A 12,276-nucleotide genomic window follows, 5' to 3' on the forward strand; every position below is an offset into this window, starting at 1 on the left:
GGAACAGGTGTTTCCCATATCTCATTTGAAAGTGGATAAGGGTTCATCGCTTCCATTTCCTCTACGGGGGTGGTTTCCTATTGGTGTTGATGTATGTTTATGACATTGTTCTCAAGATTTTAATTACGATGGCGCAATTCATGAAATATAGCGTGAATCTCTGCTATGGTGTTATGATTGTTGTTACCTCTAGTATCCTCATGTATGTGGGATTGTCATCTCCTAGCAATAATGACTAGGAAAAATTAGGGTTAGGAATGCAACTTTTGGTGAGTGTAAATGTGGGAGTGATAAATGACGGTGTTCCCTAGGTTAGTTTTACTAGGGCCCCATGGTGGGAACCATTGTACTTGTCAAAAATTACATATATGTGGCACCCCTATACTAGTAGGGGTGGCCGAAGGCTTTAAGGATTTTTGGTGGTTCAGATCTTGCTTACTATGGTAAGAAACCCTGTTCGATGGTGTTTTTGGATATGGAGAAAACACGGTCAAATGAGGTTATAAGCTCCATATTCTTATTGTATTTTGTGTGTATTCTGACTTTTGTCTCCCCATTATATGGATGGGTATCTATAGAAACCAAGGGGCCTACATTTAGGGTTTCTCGGGAACAACAACTATCCACCTAGTCAAGGTAGTGGACCATTAAATTCCTATTTCCTAAGAAGACATGATTTACTCTCTTGACTACAAAATCTCTCTGACCAAGATGTGTCATTTCCCATGTTTCCCTATACTGGGCGAGTGCGGAGTGTCTCGGCGAGGTTATCTCCATGGCAGGCAGTAGAAGTTTTATGCCCCTTACTAGAAATTTCATGACATGTACAAGCTATGTGATTTTAAATCAAGATATATATGTGATATAATAAGTAACAAAGGCCTAAAGGTTATTTTAGAGTAGTTAATGAATTTTTACATGTTGTTAGGAGTTGGGTAGCCACGTTATTTGTGTACTCGTTTTTATCTTCTACTTGCTCACGTGGATTTCTAACATTATTTTGTGAGTGCATTAATTTGACTTATAATCATTTACTTTAATTATGATTTTTTTTGTCTCATACATCAAAATAATTTGGTATGATTGACATATTATCCTATTTCAAAACAACTACCCGCGTCTATAAGTGTAAACAGATCATAAAAAACCAATTGAACATATAATTCAAACCAAACTAAATCGAAAAATAAACTGATTTTTTTGCTCGGTTTAAAAATTGAACGAAACAGGTGAAATCGTAGTAATTTGATTCAATTCTCTGTTTTAGTTTTTAGGAGTCGTCAAACTGATGAACCGAACCGATGACCATAGTTACACCCTTAATCTTTTAATGAACCCATTATTAGGTCTAACTTTTATATTTGATGGTTAACTTATTTCAAGATGCAATGTAAATCATGTCATTGATTTGTATGAATTTAATATAATTTGTAACTTTGTTTGAAAAATAGATCAAAAAAATAGATTATATGAAATGTATTATTTAAAAAAATAATAGCAAACAATACACCGAAAAATGCCGAAAAATATCAAATAAATATAATGTTTTAAGAAAACTATTGAAAACTGATCAATCGAACCGAACAAAACCGAACTAAATCGGTTAGTATAGTTTTGTTATATTTTTCAAAAACACTAAAAATTAAACCAAACCAAATCGATAGAAATATCATCGATTCTGACATTTTTTAACCAAAAACCGATCTAAACCGAAGGAACTTATTGGTCCTCTGCATGAGTCTAACTTAATTGACGACTTTTTTGATATTTGTATAACTACAGTAAATAAATTTACATTGAATTTAATTCATACATTCCAAAATGCACCCATTGTGGGGGTGGGACCAAATTAAATTAGGACAACATTCATCTTTTGAAAAGAAAAAGCAATAAAATAAAACTTTATCTCAACACATGATAGTGACATGCAGAGTATACATATCAACATGGGAAATTGGATAAAATTCTCCAACATCATTAACAATCCCAATACTCACGAGAGAATCTTAGAAAAATAGGTCTTACAAAAAAATACAGTAGAAAAACATGATAATATGATAGTATTTAAAGAAAGAACAGTAGAGAAACAAAATCATATACTCACGAATTTATTGCTCCACATTGATACAAGGAATTCAATTACAGATAGGGAATGAATTGAAAGAAGAAGAAGAAGAAATAATACAAGAAAATAGGTTGAATAAAATAACAACTATTATAAGCATAAGCATTACTTAGAAAAATAAATTACATATATAGATATAAATAAGGCTTAATTAGCCGCTTCCACCAAGAACACTCTTGAGTTTCTTGATAAGAACAGGATCAAGGAAAGTGGTCTTTGCAATCAAAGGAGTAGAGAAATTGCTTGCAAAGAGTGCAAAATCAAGAATCTGAAGACCAGGACTAGCACTACTAAAAACAGGAAAAGCAACAGCTTTTCTCTTACCAGCAGTAGCTTGAAAATGCAACAAACCTTGTGGAAAAACCATGAGTTCACCTTTCTTCAAAGTTTTAATATAAACAGTGTTAGCTGAAGAAACAAATCCAGCAGTGATGTGACCTTGTGTCACAATAAGAAGCTCACTTGCACCCGGGTGACTGTGTAGAGGGATAACACCTGCAGGACCAAGGTCTAACCTAGCTGCTGAGAGACCAAGGCCATTAAGGCCTGGAAATTGTGCGACAAATGCAGGCGTAACGGCGGCGTTGATTATGTTTGTTACGTTTGCTGGCTCAATTAAGCCGGAAAATGCAAAGTCTTCTACGGTTACTGTTGTGGCTGACTTGCAAGGGAAGCCTGAAGGGGTGTCTGAGGCTTTGAGATCTGCTACACAGAAGTCTTGGACAGAAGCATTGGAAATGGAGAGGAAAAGGGAGAGGAGGAAAATGATTTGAAACATGTTTGGTTGTTGGTTGATGAATTTGGTTTGAGTGTGAATGTTCTTGCTGCATAGTGATGTTATATATAAGAGTTTTTGTTGCAAGTTGGAGGGTATAATTGTATTCCTAAGTAAATGACAAATACTAATTAAATGATGGGATATTTTGGTTGAAAAGGAAAAAAAGAAAAGTTTTTTTTTTTCTTCATAATTTAATCATTGGGTCAGTAAAAGGAGACTCTTGTTTGTTACTGGTTTTTTGGTTAGGCCAATAGTGTAGGAAATCTACTTTGATTGCTAATAATCAAAGTTAGCAATCATAATTTGTTTTGGAGTCTGGAGGAGGAACAACTGACTAAGATTGAAACATCAAGACTCAAGAGTATAATTAGATTTATTTATTTGACCTTGTCTATTATAAGCATTTGGGTTATTGTTTCAGAAAAATTATAAAAATAGCATAACAATATTTTTCAGTTTATTTCTATAACTTTTCAAATAGCTTAGAAAACAGCTTATATAAAAGGAGAATGATCAAATTTTATCTTATATTATAGAAGTAGTTTATTCATGTGTAGGTTATGCAATAAAACTTTTCAAATAGCTTAGAAAACAGCTTATATAAAAGGAGAATGGTCAAATTTTATCTTATATTATAGAAGTAGTTTATTCATGTGTAGGTTATGCAATAAATTTATATGATAAACATATACTTATTTAAGGGGTTCTGATTCACCGGTAAAAGAACATATTTATGAAATCACAATTTTATGTTCGTTGGATCAAAATCAAATAATTTATATTTTTATAATTAATATTTTTATATTCCTTCAGTAGCATTCGTCTTTCCATATACTCCATGCTCCCATACACATTTTTTGAAATCAATGTCCTTTTAGGAAACCATCCATTCTTCTATTCCAAGCTCTTGAAGCTTGCTTCAAACCATATATTGCTTTCTTCAACTCGTAGAATTTTAGCTCTTGGTCTTTCACAACAAAATCAGGGGGTTGTCCTACATATACCTCCTCTTCAAGTGGTCTATTCAAAAATGCAGATTTAACATCCATTTGATAAATAGGTCAATTGTAGTTAATGTGATACCAACAACAAGCCTAATGGTTTCAATCCTAGCAACCGGTGCAAATACCTCCTCAAAGTTATACACTCTCTTTGAAAAAAATTCCTTAACCACTAATCTAGCCTTATGCTTGATTATTTCACCCTTGCGATTTGCCTTCACTTTGAACACCCATTTCACACCAATTGCATTCTTCCCTTTTGGTAGATCAAAAAGCTCCAAAGTATTAATTTTCTCAATGGATTACAACTCCTCTTTCATAGCACAAATCCACTTTGGATCACTTAAAGCCTCTTCCGCATTAACGGGTTTGGATTCATCCATAAGTGCAAAGTGAACGAAATCACCATCATTATTGACCTCATTGTCAAGAAACAACTCACAATCTTGGAGTCTCTGAGGCAAACTCATTTTCCTTGTTGACCTCCTAACGTTTCCTTTATCATGGGCTTCAACGACATGTTGTTATGTACTTCCCACAACCTCAGAATCCAAATTTTCGAACTTGTGGCCGATTACAGGATTCTGGTAACCAGTTACAACCTACATGTAACCGGTTACATACTATTGGTAACCAGTTACACCCTATTTCAGCTGCTCCATTTCAACGATTACGATATCTCGATTGATCGCGATCCTCCTGTTAACAACATCAAACAGTTTGTAACCACCGGTGGAGTGATATCCAGTAAGAATCATCACCTCTCCCTTGTCATCCAACTTCTTTCTAAGTTGACCCTGAAAATGTCGGTATGCAATGGAACTAAAAACTTTCAAATGGTTCAGATTTGGATTGAACCCCAACCATGCTTCCTCCAGTGTTGCATTTTCCAGCTTCTTAAACAAATAGGTAGTTGTGAATACTGTTTCTCCCCATAGCTCCTTCGACAAGTTCTTCCCCCTTCAACATGTTTTTCACCATATTCATAATCGAACGACTCTTCCTTTCGACTTCACCATTTTGTTGTGGTGTATAGGGTGGTACTATCTCACGTACAACGCCTTCTTGATCACAAAACCTTCCAAAATCATTTGAGACATATTCGCCTCCACCATCCGTATTGAGCACTTTGAGCTTGTGACCACTTTGCCTTTCCACTATGGACTTGAACTTCTTGAATAATTCGAATACCTCACCCTTTCTCTTGATTAGGTATGTCCATAGCTTCATACTATGATTGTTGATAAAATGATAAAGTATTTATTGCCACCAATGGAATTTACTTGCATCGATCCACAAACATTCGAATACACCACCTCAAGGCGATTCTTGGTTCTCCAATCTGCATCATTTCTTGCTTAGCTTTCATACAATCTTCACACATTTGAGCTAGTATGTTGATATATGGAAGCCTCGTTACCACGCCATTCGTTTGCAAACTCTTGATATCTCTAAAATTGAGATGTCCAAGATGATAGTGTCACATCTACTATTCTCTACTAGATGCAATAGCAAAACACCTATGCTCCACAACCTTAAACTTAACCTTAAAGGTTCTACTGACAGGCATAGGCGCTTTAAGGACCAAAACTCCCTTTGCATCTAAAGCGCGCAACCCCTTGTTTTCCATGTGAACTTTGTACCCCTTCTCAAGTAATTGGCCAATGCTTAGAAGGTTACATTTAATTCCCGAAATATACAATACATATTTGATCAAGGAATATCCTCCATCCCTTCTCATGATCAAAACATCACCAATATCGTCGGCCATTAGAGTGGTGTCATCCACAAACTTTACTTTGTTCTTCATGGCACGGTTGATTTTGACAAACCGATCATTTATTCTCGTTATATGAGTGGAACAATCCGAGTCTAAATACCACTCCTCACTGCATTGAACTCCCTTCATAATCATCATGGTGTCTTTCTCTTCACGCAACCGGTCAATCGTATCATTCTATCGACTACAACCTAATTTTTATGCATTCTTTGAGTTGTTGCAGCTGCTGCCCCGCAACTGTAAATTGCTACAATTCACTTTTGTGATCATGACCAAAAGTGTATTCTCTTCATCAAACTCTTTCCTTGCAACCATGGCTTCATCCCCTTGAGATTCCTTCTTGTTCGCATTGCATTCTTCGCAAAATGACCAAACCATTGACACTTGTAGCATTGCTCCTTGATCTTGTCAAATCTCTTTATTTCACATCTATAGTTTCCATGACCACCATGTTTGTTGTAGTTGCTCTCACCCCTTTGACTTATCGAATTCTTCGAATTTTTGGACTCTTTTCCACCAAAATTCTGAAAAATCCCTTTGTTCTTTAAGGGACATTTTCCTTTCGATCTCTTGTCATTTTTATTGAAACGAGCTTGCAAAGTTATCTCTTTCTTTGTCTTATCGTTATTCCTCTCCTTTATGCTTTGCTCATGAGCCTCAATATAATTTTGCAGCTTCTCTTTTCTCATCTTCGCAAGATCATTCGACTCCTCAACCGCCACAACTATGTCATCGAATCTTGACGTTAAAGAACGCAAGATCTTAGCAACAACATACTGCTCCATAACGGTTTCTCCACAAGCCTTCACTTGATTCACCAAACGAGTGATTCTCGTCACAAAATCGTTGATTGTCTCCTTCTCCTCTATTTGAGTCAATTCGAGCGGTCATTTATGAATTTATAATCTCACCACCTTTATTTGACCGAATAAAGGTTTGAGAGTCTCTAACCTAATTATTGCGGAAAATTGTCTTTATAATTTTTCTTTGAGGATAATATTTTTGTTGATGATGGTTATTTTAGGCCTGAGTTCTAGTTAAAAAATTCTTAGAGTGGTGCGGTAATTACATAGTTTTTCTATTTTGATGGTTAGTTGTTGAGGGGTTTTTTCCTCTTATTGTTTAGGAGTTTTCATTTGTTTTAGTAGTTTTTCTTTATTATATATGTATTATTTTTTAAGCTTTTTTATAGATACGAGACTAATCATTTATATTTAAATTCAAACAAAATTATATTAAAATTCTAATATTAGGTGAGGTAGATTGCCTCATTTGGTAAGAAATTAGTTCATACACCGAGAGATCATGAGTTTAACTTCCATTGCTAATGTGGGAATTTTTTTGGTGAATAATCTAGAAGTATCTTTATAAGTGTTCGCTGAGCCTTAAGGCATGTCTTAACCCCAGTGAGTCTCGAGAATACAACTCACATAAACTTTTCTTTTACTAAAAACAAGGGAGACAACTCCCGCTGCCAATATAAGGATCTCTTTGGTGAATAATTTATAAATGCTTCTATGAGTGATCTCTGAGTCTTGAGACTTGGCTTGAACTTGATGAGCTCCTGTAGCCCAACTCACCTAAACATTTCTTTTACTAAAAAATAGAAAAACAATTATTGTTGCCGATATAAAGATCTCTTAGACAAATAATTTGTAAGTACCTCTATAAACTTTAGCCGAGCCTTAAAGTCTACCTTAACTCTAGTAAACTCCTAAAGCTCAACTCACATAAACTTTTCTTTTAATTTACTAAAAAAGAGAGAGATCAATAATCTTGATTCGACGATTCTAAAAAATCCGAGTCTTAATAATGAAAACCCTTGATGTATATTGATATTGAAAAGTCAAGCCTAGTAATTGTAATATATCAATAATCTCTCTACATCATTTTGAAGATAACAACCTAAAAAAATGTCATGTCAAGTTGGTAATTAAGAAAAACAGTTCACAGACAAAGCAATAATTTTCCTTAATTTCAGAAACTGTAAAGCAAAACAATAACAGAATGAAACAAAAAAGGAAAGTAAATAGGTGTGGTCCAACATCATGTGGGAAGAAAACGAATGCTCATGAACAGACATTTTAATGACAGCTAGAAAATTTATAGCTGTATCAACAGAAACCATGTAAAATATGTGGATAAGAGGAAGCTTCTTCATGCTAAGATTTCTTATCAGCATCATTTGGTATAGAACTCATCAATGCATAAAGAGCACAAAAGTATATAGCTAGCATATATAACAATTTTGTTGTCTATAGTGTTTGTTTTTGGCATGTTCTCAGCAAGTAGAAGAGGCTTAACTTACACTATTCAAATTAGTTTTTTAAAGAAGAAATGCAGAATATTGAAGATAATTAGGGATCTTTTACATGTGTGGCTGAAACTTTAGGGTAAAATTAAGATTTCTTTCCAATAGATTGTACGTGGAAACAAGAATATCTACGAAATAATTTATCAAATTTTTACTGTTGTTCACTTTAAGGGTGACCTATAGAGAAGAGGATATTGTACTTAGATTCCTCTAGAGTCTACTGGCGCAAAAATATATGATGATTCTGTATACAAGTTTTGGATTAACTGTGTTACTCTCAGCCGACATAACATATGTGGGTGGAGACCTAAAGCAAACTCCTAAATGATATGTTTGACTTCCTCTTTATATGTTTATATACATAACTAACAATCAAGCCTTATCCATTAATTAAAGTCGAGTGTATGAATCAAATTAAGTAGTAATATTCTATCAAAGATGATCTTAATATTTAATTTATTAATCTTGAGATTTTTTTAATAGCTTTTTTTTATAAATTTTTTTAAATATCCATTTGACTCATCATCTATTATCTTTATACGAATTTATAGATTTTCTTTCAATATTTCAAAGTTAGTTATGTCTAATTTCTAACATTTTTTCTATTACAAGTTTTGACCCTCTAATATTGTCATTTTTATTTTAGTTTATTCCATCTAATTTTATCACATATCCAACGCAACATCCACTACACTTATTTTATTCTTGTGTTGTTTCTTAACTGCTTAACATTATATCCCCTTCAATTTAAAAACCAATCAAATAATGATTAATTATTTGGTTAAATATACGATACCCCTACAATGTTAAAGAAATTCGATTTATCCCCTTATAATTTTTTTGATCCCCCTTGAAATGTTAAAATTATGTGTCTTTTGCCCCATAAATGCAAAAGTTACCCCAATAATATATATTTGTTTGGTTTACCCCCTCATAATTAGTGTTCAAATTGTACGATTCGGGGGAACAAAAGAAAAATATTACAAGGGGAATTCAAAAAAAGAATATTATAGGGGATAAAGCGAAACTCGTCTACATTACAGAGGGTGTCGTATATTTAACCCTTAATTATTATTTATTCAATTCCAATGCAGAACAAAAGATTGGCGGTATGTTGATGAAAGTTGCAATAAAATCTCTCTTGTACGACGATGAAGGTTTCTGATAGGTGAATTACGAAGTTAATATTATAAATAATACATTCTATAACAAATTTTTCATCTCGTCCAACAAATAACCGAGGTATATTTTCTGGCGGTCCATGTTTAATTTCTTTTTAAAAGACAACCTATTCCCTCAGTTTTATTAAACACCGAGGGAATAGATCTATCCGAGACCTCGCTTCAATCCTATTTAATATATTTTTCAGTTTTTTGTTTATTTTTCAATTGGCGTTATATTATTTTAGTTGGTGCCTTTCCCTTTTTATTTATTTTGAATTACAAAATTAATATTTGTTGGATGAAAAATAAATACTTGATAATTTTTTTAATTAATTATTTATAAAAGAAATATTGATTTCGTTAAATCATTACTAAAAATGACAAATTTTTATGGCACCCTTTGTTACCTCACATGTGAAACCGAGGTAAATCCATTTTTCAACCAAGGTAAAAGGGGATTTTTGTAGTAGTGTACCTGCAAGGTTAGCACTCAAACATCCAGTTCATAGAGGTTAGACAGGTGTAACTTGCAAAAATGGATGAAATTATACTTGTTTTAGCGCACAACTAGACTTATATATGGTTGAGAGTAAAATGTCTGTTGGAGGCGCAACGTGGACCGCGAGAGACAATTGGATTGATACGACTTAACATGAGTGTGTGGCTTGACTCTAGTGTGTGCCCTTGTAGGTAGAGCCCACATATTCATCAATCTTGAATGAGAGTATAATGGTTGGTCCTTTCATATTTGGTTGGTCTTGTTATGCCACTTGGCAAACACATTAAGTTCCCCTAAGTCCTCGCTACCTGGTATGGAGCTAGGATTGTAAGAAAAGTTTTGAGACCAACGTTTATACACTAATACAAATAATAATTTTTTATGATAAAACTTTCACCTCACCCAACAAAAAACCGAGATGTAAAGTATTTAGAGGACACACATTCAAATCCTAGCAACTACATTTAGCACATTTTAATTTTTTGAATTTTTTTTATGATATATTATCTCGGTTTTGATGAAAATCAAGGGGTAAATTATTTGGAGGACACGTCTTTGAATCCCAACAACTATATTTTAACATCTTTTAGTTTTTTTGAATTTTTATTTATGACTTATTACATTGGTTTTCCAAAAAATTGAGGAGTAAAGTATTTAGAGGACACGTCTTCGAATCCCAGCAACTACATTTTATCACCTTTAACTTTTTTATGACTTATTACTTTAGTTTTGCTGAAAACCGAGGCGTAAAGTAGCGTAATTTTTATTTTATTTTATTTATATTTATGACCAATTTGATGAAAGAATTAAGGAGTGAATCTTTGACATCCATTTATAAAGTAACAATGGTCAGGACATTGCCAAATCATCAATCCACACGAAACATTAGTGATCCGCGTGAAACTCTCACTAGTCAATCAAAACGTGAATGCCACAACTATCCATCTTGGAAACGTGCTGAAATTTAAATTTAACATATTGAAAACAATGATAATGAAATAAAGAGCAGGAAAATATTTCATGTTTAGTTTCTTAATGTAATCTTTTCTCTAGTAATTCTTGTTAAAAATGTTTAATGTGTCAGTTAAGAAAACATGAAAGTAACTTATTAATGTTAGTTGTATTCGTATCAAGTAAAATGTTTAATATTGTTGTTGTTGTTGGAGTTAAAATTTAGTATCTAATGATTCTATTGATTTTGTTTATTTGTTGTTGTTGTTGTTGTTGAGATTTAATGTTTAAAGATTCTATGAATTTTGTTGTTGTTGTTGTTGTCGTTGTTTTTATTGTTGAGATTTAGTGTGTAAGGATTCTATTTTTTTTGTTTCTTTTTGTTTTTATGAGTGTCGTTGATGATGATGATAAAGAAAATTAAGAATTTGTCAACAAAATTGATATTTTGCATATTAAAACGAAAAAAACAGGTTAAAAATAAAATTTTGTAAACAGGACTTTAATCCGCGGTTATTGTTAAAAATCGAGGTAAGAAGTAGCACAATTTTGAAAATCCAAAAAATGCAGTTGTGGAGGATCGAACCCATGACCAGTGCCACTTTTCCCTCGGTTTTACCCATTACCAGTGCCACTTTTTCTCTCAGTTATTCAAAAATCGAGGGGAAAAGTCACATGTTTTCATGCCGCCCTTCGTTATCTTGCATGTGTAACCGATGTTATATCTCCTTCACGTATGAGATGAAATAGGATTATTTGTAATAGTGATACCACACTTTTTCGTTGCTTCAAGGCTTCCTTGAAGTCCTTCACATTGACCAAGAGTCCCAAGGTGTGTTAAGTGTGAACAAGTGATCTTAGGAACACACTAATTTAATGCTTGTATTGTAACTAAATGTTTTTTTGTACAAATCCAACATGTGGCGCTAGACTTATAGGATAAGGATGATGTGTTTAGAGTACTTGAGTACTGCTACATAATTGAGGCCATACCTGAGCCATAGATCGTGATTTTGGCGCTTCTTTGGTTTTTGGTTGAAGATTCTAGGGTCACCAATTACATATACACAAACCAAAATGCAAATTGAACTTTTCTTTTCATATTCTTCATTTAAAAAATGCTTATTATTCTACACTTAGTGTTGTCTTTGAACAATTGTGCCTTGCCTCTTCTCCTTCTCAGGTTCTCTTTTTCTGCTTTGACGTTTTTTTTCATGGTTTTTGTGATTCAATTTCCCCAAATCTCGAAAGTTTTGAATTATTTAAGGTAACAATATTTTATTTTTACCACCTTGCATGTTCTTCCTATTATTTTGGGTATGGCTACCATGGGGAACCCAGAGTTCGGTATTCTAATTAAAGAGGAGGGATTCCTTCCCTCAAATATGAGAGAGAGGGATAGATAGATAGATAGGTAGATAGATAGATAGATAGGTAGATAGATAGATAGATAGATAGATAGATAGATAGATAGATAGATAGATAGATAGATAGATAGATAGATAGATAGAGAGAGAGAGAGAGAGGGGGAGAAAGAGAGAATGAGAAAGAGGGTACCCTAGTGTCGCATTACGCGAAAAACCGGCGGGAAACAAGAACAACAGAGCCGCCACCGTGCGTTATTTATCCCAAAAGAGGGAAAGGAAACGCTCAGAGTAAACCTGG

The 12,276-nt window shown here is 33.6% G+C and overlaps 1 protein-coding gene across 1 annotated transcript; it reads right to left on the reverse strand.

The window, feature by feature from the left end:
• Positions 1 to 2,083: 2,083 nt before the first annotated feature.
• Positions 2,084 to 2,946, reverse strand: LOC127076280 (germin-like protein subfamily 3 member 1). The gene has a single exon (XM_051017881.1). The coding sequence runs from the start codon at positions 2,901 to 2,903 to the stop codon at positions 2,277 to 2,279; it is 627 nt and encodes a 208-aa protein (XP_050873838.1). The 5' UTR covers positions 2,904 to 2,946; the 3' UTR covers positions 2,084 to 2,276.
• Between the last annotated feature and the right edge of the window lie 9,330 nt (positions 2,947 to 12,276).

Source organism: Lathyrus oleraceus, chromosome 4, assembly GCF_024323335.1.
Source record: "Lathyrus oleraceus cultivar Zhongwan6 chromosome 4, CAAS_Psat_ZW6_1.0, whole genome shotgun sequence".
Lineage (NCBI taxonomy): Eukaryota > Viridiplantae > Streptophyta > Magnoliopsida > Fabales > Fabaceae > Lathyrus > Lathyrus oleraceus.